General features: G+C 33.5%; 1 protein-coding gene across 10 annotated transcripts in view; it reads right to left on the bottom strand.

Moving 5' to 3' along the window:
* MYCBP2 (MYC binding protein 2, E3 ubiquitin protein ligase) overlaps positions 1–16,005 on the bottom strand; it is a 273,377-nt gene that overhangs the window by 136,165 nt on the left and 121,207 nt on the right. For 9 of the 10 annotated variants that reach the window (XM_023513171.1, XM_023513166.1, XM_023513164.1 and 6 more), the window contains 6 exons: positions 15,427–15,510; positions 13,759–13,855; positions 9,957–10,149; positions 9,186–9,460; positions 5,737–5,958; positions 188–379 (listed from right to left, as the gene is read on the bottom strand). In XM_023513171.1, coding sequence (XP_023368939.1) covers positions 188–379; positions 5,737–5,958; positions 9,186–9,460; positions 9,957–10,149; positions 13,759–13,855; positions 15,427–15,510 — 1,063 coding nt within the window. The remainder of the gene's footprint in view (positions 1–187; positions 380–5,736; positions 5,959–9,185; positions 9,461–9,956; positions 10,150–13,758; positions 13,856–15,426; positions 15,511–16,005) is intronic. The other variant, XM_023513162.1, reaches the window with a different exon arrangement.

Here is a 16,005-nt window from a genome sequence, read left to right as displayed (position 1 = left end):
CAGCCAGTAAGAGGCATAAGGAAAGTAAAAAGAAAAAAAAAGTTCAGTTTGAAGAAATTTTATTTTTAAAGGAAAAAATACAGTGGGACTGAAATTTGTTTCTACCAAGTCAAAATATATATTTAAAAAATCTATGTGGGAAATTAGTCATGTACTTAGTATCCAATCTCAAAATACAACTTATTACCTCAGATCCCAACGCTGATGCTGTCAGTTCGCTGACAATACTGGCGAGTAATCCACAGGTGTTAGAGACCAGGTGGGAGGAGAAGAGCTCATTTTCTCTCCTCAGGCTGTTCCTGACTGGTAGCACTACAATGACCAGCATTTTCTCCAAAACTTCACGGAAGCTTGTCATCCCTGAGATATTCTCTTCACTCTATAATACATGAAAAGAGAAAGTTCTAAGGTACTGCTTTATTTTCCTATACAAGATTACCCAGTTTAGACTGGAGTCACTATACCTACTTTCCACCTAGAAGTTATTTTCTGAACTATTAATTTCTGTGCCTTAAAGTACCACACATTTATAAAATGTCTCTGTTTTTATTAACTTTGATTAATTTTTCTTTTTAAGTCACAATCCTATATGTCAGACAGAAAACTACTCTTCTCCTTTAAAAAGCTTTTTCTAGGGTGGTGCCTGTGGCTAAGGAGTAGGGCACCGGCCCCTTATGCCAGAGGTGGTAGGTTCAAACCCAGCCCTGCCCAAAAACTGCAAAAAAAAAAAAAAAAAGCTTTTTCTATAGGAAAAAATTCTAATCTCAAACTCAAGGAACTCTAAATAGTCTGTGCAAATCAATTTTCTAACAAAATTCTTTTTGTACATGCATGTAATTCCTATGCAGTTTTACAATTTCTACTGTATCTTCCTGATTTCTTAACTAGGGTTTCCAAACTCTAAAACAGAAAAATTTCAAGAAAATGAATCATGGAAAAATTCTCCTAATGCATAATTTTAGGCTGAAACAAACAAACAAACCAAAGAAAACACTGGGGCACAATCTTTCATTTGTAAATTATTTCTATTATTTAAATAGGACTATTATAATATTTTGGTTAATTTCTTATATAATTAGTTTTGCTGGATTTAAAATAATTAATTCTTGATTTTGTTAAAATTCCAGTTCTTTTATCTCTTATACTTTTCATCCTCCAGAAACTTTACTTTCTGAAACATCTCAGAAAGTTAGTTTTTAATAAAACTCAAGCCCCAATTGTACTCCATCATTAAGAATCTCTGGGACTTTACCTGGAAGGCAGGAATGGTAGAGGGTATTTATTTATGTCTACTTAATATTTCTAATTAGAATTGTAAAGATTAATACAAGAAGTTTCCCACACAAGACAAAAACAATTAGCACATCATCAGCCACTAACATTTTTTTAAAAGGTACTCTATTCATTGGTGGTGGGGAATACAAGCTAACATTAGCTTTCTAAATGGCATTCTGGCAATCTGTAATAAACCCTTAACATATTTTCCTTGACTTAAGAAATTTTTCCACCCCTAATGATTTTTATTGGGAAAACCATTGTGAATATGCATGAAAGTATAGTTACATCTTCAGCAGCATTTTTAAAAATACTGAAATATTGTGACTAATCTAAATAAATACACATATATATAAAGCATTGATAAGATCTATTATAACTGAAATAACAGAATGCCATAATATCCATTATAAAGAAGATAGGAGTATGTATACTAACCAGGACATACAATCTTCAGACTATTATTAATAAAGATAAGCAAATACTCAATTATTAATTATTGAAACTCAGTAAATACTAGTACTTAACTCTTACAATGTTGCTGAAATTTAAAAATTTTTCAATATATTTTTTAAAAATGATAACACTAAAGGAAATTCCAAAAGAAAAACACCAAATTATTTATATCTTTATCACCCCTGTATTATTTTCATTTTTCAGTATTCTTCAATCAATTGACTTCTGCATGTGTCTTACATAGTTATTATGTGTGTGTGTGGTTCTGATTTAAAAATTTTAAAACATTTCCTTGACACTAAATGTAAAGATACTTATTTTTAACAGCTGAATCATATTTGATCAAGTGTGATATACCCAAATTCAGCAGTTTCACTTAAAGATGAACAATTTAAGGCTAATATTTTATTAAAGTTTCTAATTGGTTTTTTTTTTTTTTTTTGAGACAGTCTCACTTTGTCACCCTAGGGTTGATTGCCGTGGCATCACCATAAGTACTCACAGCAACCTCAAACTCTTGGGCTCAAGCAATTCTCCTGCCTAAGCCTCCGGAGTATCTGGAACTATAGGCATCCACCACAATGCCTGGCTATTTTTAGAGGTGGGGGTCTTGCTCTGGCTCAGGGTGGTCTGGAACTCCTGAGCTCAAGCAATCCACCAGCATCAGCCTCCTAGAGTGCTAGGATTACAGGTGTGAGCCACTGTGCTTAGCTCTCTAATTTTTTACTCTAATAAAATACACATACAGCTTTAGTTACCTAACTATTCCCTTAGAGAGTTTTCTGTGAAAATACTGGTATCACATAATAGTGAATTGATAATTTATCTTCTAAAGGTATCTGCTAGCTTACAGACCTTAATTCAAGAGCTATATTTTGTTTTGTTATACTGCCTCAACCAGTATCTAATTAAAATCCCAGCAGACAGTAGGTATTTAAGATAAAAGAAAATTATTATTTAGACTAATTATGTAATGCTATAAGTTTAGTATATTTCCTCACAGTCTCACCAACATGGAAATTTGTAAGAAAAAATTCTTTTTTTGACTTGTACAAATGAACTGAGAGTTCAACACTACTTTTACTGGTATTTAATTAATATTAAGGCTAAAATTTTTACCATGTTGAGTTACTCGACCTTTATTATTTCTATTGAATCTTGTGAAAATATTATATTAACTCTCTGAAAATTTTCTTTCCATTTTGCTATTATTATTTTTTCTTCTATATGTTATTGAAAAAAAAATTTTTTTAGACAAATTTACTTTGTTGTTCCGGGTAAAGTGTTGTGGCATCATAGCTCATAGCAACTCATGGGCTCAAGGAATCCTCTTGCCTCAGTTCTTTTTTTTTTTTTTTAATTTTTAGTAGAAACAAGATCTATGCTTTTTGTTTAGGTTAGCCTCAAACTCATGAGCTTAAGCAATCCACTTGCCTCAGCCTTCCAGAGTGCTAGGATTATAGGTGTGAGTTATTGAAATTTTCATAATTTTTCTGTTGCTTTAGACAACAAAAATTGTACTATATAATTAGGATAACCATCCTATTTAATACTCATTATCTTGGGTAATGAGTTTTATGTATATACTTAAGTTTTTTTTATAGTGGTATCTAAAAACCAGAAATAGTTATTAAATAATATTTCCCATGATTATTGTTTTACAGTGCCCATTTTAACATACCAAAATGTTATTCAGAAGATGTTTTAAAAATCCTTTATTTCCTCATCATTCTATCTCATTAAAACATATTAGCATAGAAAATATTGTATGTATCTAACTTACTTTCAAATCGTTCATCAAAAATATACATATTCACTGCATAACATTCAAAATTTTTAAATGTAATTATTCAAAATAAAATAAGAGAAAAACCATTGTTCATTTTATAAGTAAATATAAGAATTAAAAAAGATTTTTAGTTCTTTGCCATTTCTTAAATATATTTACCAATATAGGAGAGTAAGCACCGTGTTATTGTGATATATATGAATATACAATTAAGTTCAAGAACTCATCCTAGGAAAAAGTGTTACATAACTCACTGCTAAGTACCAATCACCATGGGCACCTCTGAAATACTCCACTTGGGAGGTAATACACCATTGTCAGCATCTAGCCTACCTACCTTCAAGGCAATTTAAGAACTCTTTTTCTGGAATGGCCATCAGAGCTATACTCATATTACCCTTGATGTTCTGAATCTCATCAAAATGTCTTCCTTTTAATATTGTTTATCTTCAGGTAAAGAAAAATTCACTGGGAGCCAGAGCAGGTGAGTAGGCAAAGTATTCCAATGTAGTTATTGCTTACTAGCTAAAACCTCCCTCACAGACAGGGCTATACGAGGTGGTGTGTTGCCACGAATTGTTGAAGAAGATTTCAGGTCATTTTTGCCTAACTTTTTCACACAGACTTTTCAGCAAATTCCAAATAGTAAACTTGGTTAACTTTCCAGTTGTTATAAATGGATAACAATCTCTCTGATATCTAAGAAAGTTAGCAACATAGTGTTGACTCTTGATTTGGACTGAAAGAAATTTTTTGGTCGTCGAGAATTAGCTGATTTCCATTGTGCACTGTGATGCTTTGTTTTAGGGTCGTAATTGGTACACTCATGTTTGATTGCCAGTGATAACACTATCAAAACCAGTGTTCTGCCTCTCCAAAGGGTCTTGCCAAACTGCAACTCTCCTTTGTTTTTGTTCATTGGTGAGCTCCTTTGGGACCATTTTTGCACAAACCTTTCTCATGCCAAGATTTTCAGTTAAGTTTTCCTAAGTGTTCCTCTATTGATGCTTACTTGGTCTGCTATGCTCCTCATAGTTAGCTGATGATTCTGATGTAAAACTTGATGAATTTCTGCAATTTTTCATCAGTTCTGTTCATTTTTGGCCACCCTGACTTCTTTTCATCTTTGATGTTCTCTCCCCCTTCAGAAAAATGTTTAATCCATTTGTACACTCCCATTTTCTTCATGGCATTAGCCCTGTAAAGTTGGACTAGTATGTCCCTCATTTCACTTCCACTCTTGCCAAGTTTCACATGAAATTTAATATTTGTGCACTGCTCTAATTCAAGTCCTGGCGTTGTCACAATGGCACACAAAAAACACACAATAATAATAATAAACACCACTCAGCAAGACACCCTATATGTCCACACAAACAGCTGTGAGACAGTGATCTACAGGAAAGCTATGAAACCTTAACGAGCTGTTTGTATAATGCTGCTAGTCCAAGCACAGGGTGGCAAGTTTGTGAACTTAATTGTCAGACCTTGCACGTATAGGTCTTCCTCCACAGTTCCTGGCTAACTCCCATAGCCCTAGTTACAGTCTTTTTTTTATAATATTGGGTGTATTATACCTCAGGAAACAGAATATCCCTGACTTTCATCTGTCCAGAGGCAGAACTCTAATCTTTCCCCACTTTCTGAGAGTGGGTAATAAGTCCCTGTTCCATCCCATAACCTGAAGGCTAATCACATGATCAAGTGGCTATGAGGATCAGTTTTGGAGAGCTTCCTGGTAGCTAAACATGAGGAAGTTACCGGAAGGTGGGCAGCCAGGAAGGGCATGGAAGGTCCATACCTCTTCCCTATGTCTCACTCTACACATCCCTTCATTTGCATCTTTGCAATGTCCTTTATCATAAACTAATAAACCTAAGTGTTTCCCTGAGTTCTGTGAACTGCCAACTGATTAAGCCCAAAGAGGAGGCTGTGGGAACCTCAACTTGAAGCCAGTCAGTCAGAATTTCCAGAGGCCTGGACTTAAATCAGAATTGAATTAAAGGATACCCCAGCTGATGTCTGTTGCTTGGTGTATACAGGTAAAACCCACATACATTTGGTCACAGAAATCTGTGCTGATGATTATTGTGGTATGAGAATACAGGGAAAAACGTAGCTTGGGGAGTTTTTCCCCAAACGAGTGCCAAGCTAAATATATCTCCAATTCCAGGTGTATTGCCTCACTATAAAAGAGATTTCCGAGAAAGACCCACCTGGCTGAGTTTTTCCATATGTGCCACCAAAAGAGGAAAACGATGAACTAGCGCTGAGTCATTCTCTGTGCTAACTTGTTTCACAATTGACCGCAGTAGCACTTCTCCATCATATGCAATAGGGAAGATGGAAGTCAGCTTCACAGAAGTGTGGCACAGAGCCGACATGACAGCTGCAAGGAGTCGGCTACTTGATGTCTTGAAGTTTGCTTCTTGGATATCCTTTAAAAGACAAAAACATGTGCCTTCATACAAATATTGGATCAGTATAATACAAGTTTCTGGATACATAAAAGGTAAACAAGTTTTTTTAAATAAATCAAAATTTTCTGGGACTCAGTCATTTACATGTCTTGTTATAGAATAATACTACATCAGTACTTTAAAACATAATTGTTTAAATTACTATTCAATGAAAATGGAAACTTAGGGGCAGTCAACAAAAATCAGCCTCCTATGCTCAAGTAAATGAGAGTTTACATATTTACATATCTTTTTCTGGCACTGTTTCAAAGTAAGATGCTAAAAAGGCCCCAGTTAGAGTACATCAGGCATGTTCAATAAATGCTGAAACTATTTTTCTCAAATAATAAAGGGTACAAATTATAATTCTGTGCTAAATTTGTGACATTTAAGGTCACAAAATTATATCATCATATTCCATAGTTTATCCAGAAAAATTAGTAGCACATTTGTAACATTTTATAATAAAATATAAAATACTTAACATAAGATAGCCTAACTCACAAAAATAGTGTACATATTACTTAGTTCATCAAATATTTGTGTTACAAGGTCAAGCATAAAAACCAAGCACCATATGCTACATAAACTTTTCCTAAACTAGTCTAGCAAAGAAAGAAAACAACCATATCAGACTTGGAAAGGCTGAGAGAGTAGCTAATTTGTGCACTAATTTGAAGAATAATCTTGATCCTAGAAATTAAGGGGTAATACACTGCCCTGCTACATAGATTTAAAGTTGTCTGGGATGCCTGCATTATGACAGTGAATTTGAGGGATATAGATAGGGTAGTTTGCAATTCCAGTACAATGTCGAATAGAAGTGGTGAGAATAGATGCCCTGTACCTTGTTTACAAACTTGGTAAGCATTGAGGGAGCATTTAGTATTTCACTATTAAGTTGGATGTTAGTTGTGAGTTTTCTGTAGATACATATCATTATCAAATTGAGAAAGTTTCGTCATATCCTAGACTTTGCTGAGAAGTTTTTGTCATTGATTAACTGCTAATTTTGCCAAATCTTTTATCTGTAGCTATTAAGAGGATCATATGATTTGCCCTCCTTATTCAGTAAATATGATGAATTACATTTGACTTTCAAATGTTGAACTGACGTAGTATTTCTAAGATAAATCCCACTTGGTCAAGATATATTTATTATTTATGTTGCTGGATTTGATTTGATAAGATTTTCCATAACTGGATAACCATCTATCATTTTTTCTTATAATATCTTTGTTAGGTATTGGTATGAGAATAAGGCTAACCTCACAAAATTAGTTAGAAGTTCTGCCTCCTATATCCCCCCCCAAAATTGTAAAAGATTAAAATTATTTCTTTCTTAAATGTTTAAAAGAATTTATAAATGATAATACCTGGGCCTAGAATTTTGTGGGAAAATTTTTGATAATGAATTCAGATTTTTATAATGATACAAAGCAATTCAGCTTTTTTTGTTGCTTAAATCAGTTTTCACTAAATTATATTTTTCAGGGCATCTGTCAACTTTTTCTAAAACTGTAAAATTCATTGAAATAAGGTTGTCCAAATTATTCTATTACTATTATAAGTTGAATCAATAAGTGATATTCACTATTTCATTTCTGATAAAAGGATTTTGTGGATTTTTTTTTTATCTTTATTCTCTCTCAATCAGACTTGGCTAAGAATTTATAAATTTTGTTTGTTTTTCAAAGGATCAATTTTTATCTTCATTAATTTTCTCTATTTTCTACTTCACTGATTTTTGTTCTTATTATTTCTTTCCTTCTTTCTTTGGTTTTGATTTGCTTTTCCTTCTGACTTCTTAAGGGAGAAGCTTAGATCATTGATTTTAAACCTTTCTTCTCTCCTAGCATAATTCATTTAAGGGTATAAAAGTTCTCTAAACAATGCTTGTAGATACATCCCACAAATACTGATACAATATTTTTATCTTTCTATGCAAAATATTTTAAAATTTCTTTTATGATTTCTTTGATCCAGCAGTTACTTAGAAGTACTGTCTATTTTCTCAATATTTTGTATTTTTCTCTATAGATTTTGCTATTGATTTCTAATTTTATTTTAGTCTGAAAACATACTCTTGTAAGGCTTTAATCATCTGAAATTTACTAAGACTATGCCCTAGTACATGATTTATCTTGGTCAGCATTCCATGTGCACTTGTATTCCGTAGTTTCATATTCTGTTTTTATAAAGGTCAATTAGATCAATGCAAATAGTGTTAAAATGTGTGCTATTCAGGCAGTGCCTGTGGCTCAGAACAGTAGGGTGCCGGCCCCATATGCCGGAGGTGGCAGGTTCAAAACCCAGCCCCGGCCAGAAACTGCAAAATAAATAAATAAATAAATAAAATAAAATGTGTTCTATTCATTACTGAAAGAGAAGCATTGACGTCTCCAACTACTAAAGTTAATTTGTCTGTTCTCCCTATAGTTCTATCAATGTTTGGTCCCAGACGTTTTGGTTTTGGTTTATTTTGAGACAGGTTCCCACTGTGTCACCAGGGTAGAGTGCATTGGCATCCCCATGGTTCTCTGCAACCTCCAACTCGTGGACTCAAGTAAGTGATCCTCTTCCCTTAGTCTCTGGAGTAGCTGCGACTACAGTTATGCACCACCATGCCTGGCTAGTTTTCTCTAGATATTTTCTGTGGTCATGGGGGTCTCATTATTTTGGCCAGGCTGGTTGGTCTCGAACTCCTGGCCTGAAGCAATCTTCCTCCCTCAGTCTCCCAAAGTGCTAGGCTTACAGGCATGAGCCACTGTGCCCAGCCAACCAATCACAAGTAGTACATGATTTGATAACTCCACATTTATGAAGGTTATGGTTTCCTCAAGAAGGTGCGCTAACATGCACATTCAGTCAGCTCTCTCTCTTCGCTGTTGCGGATGAAGTGAGGGCTGGCGGGGTGTTGTCCTTGCTCTTATATACACACTACTGCTCTTGCCCTCTTGCTCATACATTTACTTAAAGATTCAAAGAGCAAACCAGTAGCTGCACAACCTGCCTGCCAGTTGTATAACTAAAAAATGATAAAGCAAACAGAGGACAAAATACCTTTTTGTATTTCACATATACCAAATGACTTCCTAATTTATCATTTATAAAAGCTAATAAGATATAGGCAACTACAATCTTTTTCTTAGAGAATATTAAGCAATATGTTAGATTTTCAACTAACATTTTACTACTTAAATTACCTGATCCAAACAATTCAGCAGATCACAAAGGCACGCCCACTGTAAGGCAGGAGTTGGGTAGAAAGAATGAAAACAGGCAGTGAAAGTATTATGACACTCCTGTAGGACAGCTTCCAGGAGACTCAAAGGTTGACTGAGATATCCTTGAGGATCATTATCCAATTTTACCATGCAGTGATCAACTCCTTCTGATAAAATTTTTCTTAACAAAGTTCTAGTTTTTCCAATACATTCTGCTAATTTGCTAGTTTCTTCTACAACTGCTTTTCCTGTAGCTTCGAAGAAAAAAAACCAGATTGCTAAGTAAGTAAAACACTAAATATGCATGAAAACAATCAATATGACTCAATCATTTCCTATATAGCTAAAAATCACAAGTACTCATCACCTAGGATAACAATGAAGCAACTTAGAGATTATTTTAAATACAGTCTAAAGTTATTTCTTTTTTAAATCTAAATGGAAAAAACTCTCAGTTTTAGCATTTAAGTTCTAATGAATTATTCAAAACATTTCTATTTGCAAAATTTGTTTAAAATAACACTTATTAGAGTATTTAATTTTAACCTACTATCACTATTTGTCATCAGAAAGACATATAATCTAGTTTATTCTCTATAAACAAATACACAGCATCATAGCAAGCTTTCTCCTTCATTTTAACAACAGCTTAAAGGTAACTGGGGATCTTAAACTCTTGTCTATCTCTATGAAGAGCTTTTCAATGTCTCAAATGTTTTCTCTCTAGTCATTTCAAAAAATGCATCATACCTGACACTGGGTAAATTTCACAGGTATAGACACGCAATAACCTCAGACAACAGGTACCAACAAAGCGCAGTCTCTCTAAATCTAGAAGGGTAGCTGTGAACTGGAAACCTTTTAATCCTCTGAGTTCTTCAACTCCTAAGACTAAGGTGGTCCAGCTCCAGTGAAGAATACTCAACAACGACTCAAAACATTCCTAATCCAGAATATGAAAAAAACAGACAACAATTAGTTCAAATGATACCATAATTTGAATCAAATAGAAAGAAAATGACATGTAATTTAAAACTTTATCCTGAACTTTTTTACTGCGTTTTAAGGAGCCCAAAGGACAGACACTCTTATAGTTCACTTATTAAATTATCATTAAAAGTATCTTTAAAGTATGTTACAAAAAAGGTAAAGTGGTTAAGCATTTCTAAAAACAACATTTTTCAATATTTCTCTATTTAAAATTATATACTTTGAAGTTTTCCCACTACTAATCTTCTATCAATAAGGGGAAAAGGTGAAAATCACTTATAAATACACATTTGCATTAAAGGAAAATTAAGCTCTGTATAGTTACTGTAGTAAAAAATATAAGCATTTTTGTATTAGATAAAAGTATCAAATAACTTATTTTATGTCTACATATTAAAATTTATAATACAATACAAACTATAGCCAATTATTGTAAAATTGACTAGAAAATACTAAAATATTCTTATTTGGATTTTTTAAAATTCTGGAATGTGAGTTAAGTGTGGTAGACTTTTTTGCAGATTTCATCATGCTTCATGATGACAGATGATGACAGATACTACATTAATCACAAAGCAGAACATGTGATTCCCACCAAGTCCCAGACCTCTGGTCTTAGTTAATACCCGAAATGAGAGTTTGTGGTATAACCTTTTAAAAGAAATGACTGAATACGTTTTTTATAAAATTACAGTAACCTAATGACCATAAAAATACCTAGGTCTTAGACATAAACACAAAGGGGTTACCATGCACAGAAAAAAGAGATCATTCAAAAAGAAAAAATAGAGTCAAAGATCCTCACGTGGATCAAAAGAAAACACATTCATAAGCCAGGCATGGTGGCTCACACCTGTAATCTAACACTCTGGGAGGCCCAGGTGGGTGGATAGCTTGAGCTCACGAGTCGACACCAGTATGAGCAAAAGTGAGATCCCGGTCTCTACTAAAAACAGAAAAGCTGGAGCAAGAGGATCACTTGAGCCCAAGAGTTGGAGGTTGCTATGAGCTATGACACAATGGCACTCAACCCAGGGTGACAGCTTGAAAAAAAAAGATAACAAATTCATCATAACACTAAAAGGATGCAAAGGTACTAAACAGCCTCCGTTGTTATAGTCTCTTACTCAAAGCACATCTTCTGTAAACTGCCATAGCTCCTTTCCACCTGAATCATGTATGGTAAGTACACAAGTAATCAAAGACAACCTGTGTATAAAGGCACACGAAGGAAAATGTAATAGTAAAAAATGAGAAACAAACTACTTCTTTGGTAGGAATCGAGTTGAATAGATTAGCTCAAAACCATTCTATGGAGATACTATGCAAACAAAAAATATTAACAAAGAGCCAAATGTATTGACAGCAAAAGATGTCCACATTGTATACTACAAAATTTTTTAAAATGGTAAAACTATAAGCATCATTAAAAAAAAAAGAATGTTATATGGAATTTTGTATATGTAATACATACTAATATATCTATTTGCATATAAAATTCTTTTGAAAGGATATACACAAACAATGTAAGCAGTATGGTGCTAACAGAGGAATGGGAAAAAAATCTTTAATATGTGTTGCATTTTATTTTTATTTGACAGAGGGGCCTTAGGTAATATATATAAAATCAATACTTTCGTTATGTTCTCTGAAGTATAATTTACCTGTAGAAAATCCTCTCTTTTTATGTGTAGAGTTCTATAAATTTTAATAAACACATACAGCCAGGTAACCAGTAGCATAATCAACACATAAAACATCTTCCCTACCCTAGAAAGTCCCCACACGCCCCTATCTAATCAACTTTCCCCATTATCCCCAACCTCTCATAACACCGATGTTTTCTACGCCTAGTTTTGCCCCTCTGGAATGTCATAAGAATGGACTAGTACAGTATGTAGACTTTCAAGTCTGATAAAACCAAATTTAAAATGTTATACCATCCCCTGGCATGAAAGGATTATGATCATGTTGATACTTCTTTTCCTTGTAATCAAGCCCATTGCATAAGGCCCATTATTTTTAATTTTCAAAATTGAGCTTTCTTCCCTATTACCCTTATACTAAGTTATTTACCCTTGTAGAATAAAATTTCAGATGTTATTATAGTTATTCACATTATAGTCCTTTTCCCCACTAGACTCCAAGCTGTAGCATTGGAGTCTGGTGGAGTCAACAATGCAGATGACAATGCTGATAAGATTATTTCTGATTGTGTTATAAAACAAGGTAAAGAGGGAAAAAGAAAAATTGAGTGAACTTTACTCTTTGAATTAGACAGCTACTTTTATTGAAGAATCAAAAAGGATGTAAGATACAGAGGATCCAAGAACTAAGATGCCTTTTAGCCAGGTAAAAATACTAGTGGAACTTCAACTATGCCAATATTTTACCCAGATTGCCACTGTTTTTTTTGTCAGAGCTTGCTAAAAAACTTGAGTAAACTTGAAGCAATCTTCCTAATACTGTTTTTCTTACAACCCTGTTATTTCTGGTGCATGATTTTATAGAACACAAAGTTTTTCAGAAATACATGTATCACACAGTAACAGAAAGAGCTCTGGAAAGTAACGAGTTAATAAATTCTATGGCTTTGACCCAAAAAGTCTGATACGTATTTGTAATCATTAATCTTCATGCAGTTGAACACAAGAAATGTAAGAAACCTATGTTTTAAATAAATAATCAAATAATAGTACTGTCTTCAATGCTTTTAACATACTTACTAAAATCTCTCGAAAGAAAAATGCCTTCTGCTCCAGGGGCCCATTCTCTTTACTAAACTTTTAGTATAGTTTTATCCCTACTCTATCCCATTCCTACTATGAACATGTATTAATTTTGTGGCTTTAAAAAAATAAATTTAACATGTTCAAAAAAATATTCTTCCTATGCATTTTACCAACATTAGAAACTACTAGCTACAGTAACAAGTCACACTCAGAGTGCTTTGCACTTCTAAAAGGATTTTATACATCTTATCTCATTAGAAATTCATAACAATGCTATGATATAATTTATTTAGATAACTTGGGTAAGAATTCTCAAATAATGAATGCAGAGCAAGAACTTAACCCAGACTTCCTGAGCGGACATACTAAGATCTTTCACCTACATCATGGTAACTTTCCACTCTGCACTGGTAACCACAAAGCAGATCAGAGATGACAAGTGGGTCAATAAAGTTCCTAGTTAGATATGCTACTCTTCTACTTAGTTCCTCAAGTATTAAAGAACATTTTGGGTGCCAGCACTATCCTTAACTTTTCCTTCACTTCTAATCCCTTCAACATATGCATTCATACAAGACCTGTTAGAAAAGCCGCCACTTATTTCAGAAACAGCAAGGGCAATTCATCTGGGCATGTTAAAATCATAAGCAACATCTCTCCATTGTTCTGTTACTTAGTATGCACCTTCTTTGGCCTAGAATATAAATGCTAACACAAAACCAAATCTGAGTTTATAAAGCTATGCTCAGATAAAGAGAACAACTAAACTCTAACTTCAAAATGAAACTGTGCACTGAATATCCAAGCTGAAATTTATAAAAATGGCTTACCACTGAGACAGTTCTTGCAAAAGATCTCTTTAAAATGTGTACAGGCTCACTGGTTTGCTGCTTGCCTTTGGAAGCACTGCCGTCGCTGGTTGGAAGTCTTAAGGTAGGAGACACACAGAATGTTATGTTGAAAATCCAATGACATTTTTCTTTTTAAAATACGCATTTCTATAATAGCAAAATAAAGTATACTTTTAAAATTTTTTTACCAAGTAAAATGCCAGTGTGGGGCTTTTAAAAATATTTTCCCAATGTTAAACAAATTTTTACGTGAGCACTGCCTTTAAATCCTATTTTTGTAAGACTGAGCAGTAGAGGTTTTCTCCTCTTACTGGAGAATGTATATAACTTATATTCTTTAGTTATATAAGAATAATTATATAATAATCTCTAATAATAAAGCTGTTATTAAATGATGATACTATTAAAAAGTCATTCAACCAGTAGTCCAATGCAAATTGTTATGTTCATAAAGCTATGCGTTATAAACAACAGTAGACTGCATGCTGTATAAAAAACAAACAAAAATCCCATGGGAAAAAGGACATATGTAACATCTACATTTACAATGATTTATTAAATCATTACTAGAAAGAAAGATATGAGAGACAGAGAATTACTATTCTAGACATAGGTATTTCCTTTTTTATTAAAGTAAGAATTTATTTAGTTATTTAGTTTATTTAGTTAAGGTTTATATCTATTAGAATTTTTATTCTAAAGCTACTGCCTGCAGTAGTCTAGAAATAAAAACACACACATAACCATATACCTCCCTATATGTGAAGCATTTAAAATTCTTAAATAATGTTAAAAAGATAATAAATATCATTTGAATGAATTATTATATTTCAATTAAAAGTGGAAATTTATCAAAAGCAAAGGGTTTTCTAATTCATTCATTCTTATACAAGAAATATAAGACTATAGTATGTCAAATTTATATCTACGGATACCCTCTTAAGCTAATTTCACTTTTCTAAGACAAACATTATTAGTCTATGCCATTCTGAAATTGGTATAGAAATAGATTAAACATTTTTATTAAACTATGCCAATATTCAATTGTTTTGGGGGCGGCACCTGTGGTACAAAGGAGTAGGACGCAAGCCCCATTTATTGGAGGTGGTGGGTTTAAACCTGGCCCCTGGCCAAAAACTGCAAAAAAAAAAAAAAAAAATTGTTTTTGACACACTAAAGATAATCTGAGTATTAGGCAAAGTTCAAGATTAAGCCTTATGTCGAAAATGTTTAAAAATACACAAAACATTGGGTGGCACCTGTGGCTCAGTGAGTGGGGTGCCAGCCCCAGCCAAACTACATAAAAAAAAATAGCCAGGAGTTGTGGCAGGCACCCAGCTACTCAGGAGGCTGAGACAAGAAAATCACCTAAGCCCAGGAGTTGGAGGTTGCTGTGAGCTGTGATGCCACTGCACTCTACGGAGAACGACAAAGTGAAACTCTGTTTCTAAAAACAAAAAAAAAATTACACAAAACATCAACCAAATTAAATGTTTATGTTAAATGTAGTTACATTTCTACCAATATATCATAATTTGCTGACTGCTTCAAGTAACTTTTCTCTATTATTCTGTGTATTTTGCAGTCATCTACATCATTATAGCAAGAGAATAAACCATATTAATTAAGTGTAGATATGCTAAATACCTGTATAATAATTGAGGTATCTGACCAGCATTAACATCTGTACCATTATTTGACTTCTTTGAACTCTTAAACTGAAAAATAACCCTAAGAAGAGAAAAAAATAACCATGATACCAAAGACAACATGATCAAAGATTCCTCAAAGGAAATAAGGAATTTAACAATTATATTTTCAAGTTTTATGTTGATAAAAATGATTCATTCTTTAAAGTAAAAAAGAAATGCAAAACATCCTGATTTTAGTGCTAGCTCTGAATGGCTTTCTCAGAAAAATGAAGAAACTGAACTCGTAGGTGAGTAGCTGTCCAACCCATCCAGCCCTTTCAAATATTCCAGTTTTAACCAGAGAAGTAAACTTTTAACAAAAGATTTCTACTTACAAACAATAAAAAATGCACTTGACTAGATGTCTCAAAGTGCCCTGTTGTCCAAGACTGAATGAACTGCCTATGAAAATCATACAGTCGGCTCGGCGCCTATAGCTCAACCGGCTAAGGCGCCAGCCACGTACACCTAAGGTGGCGGGTTCGAATCCCCAGCCCGGACCCGCCAAACAACAATGACGGCTGCAACCAAAAAA

This window comes from Otolemur garnettii, unplaced genomic scaffold (assembly GCF_000181295.1).
Source record: "Otolemur garnettii isolate 467f Iridium unplaced genomic scaffold, OtoGar3 scaffold00036, whole genome shotgun sequence".
NCBI classification, from domain to species: domain Eukaryota; kingdom Metazoa; phylum Chordata; class Mammalia; order Primates; family Galagidae; genus Otolemur; species Otolemur garnettii.
This window is presented reverse-complemented; position numbering and strand designations above follow the sequence as displayed.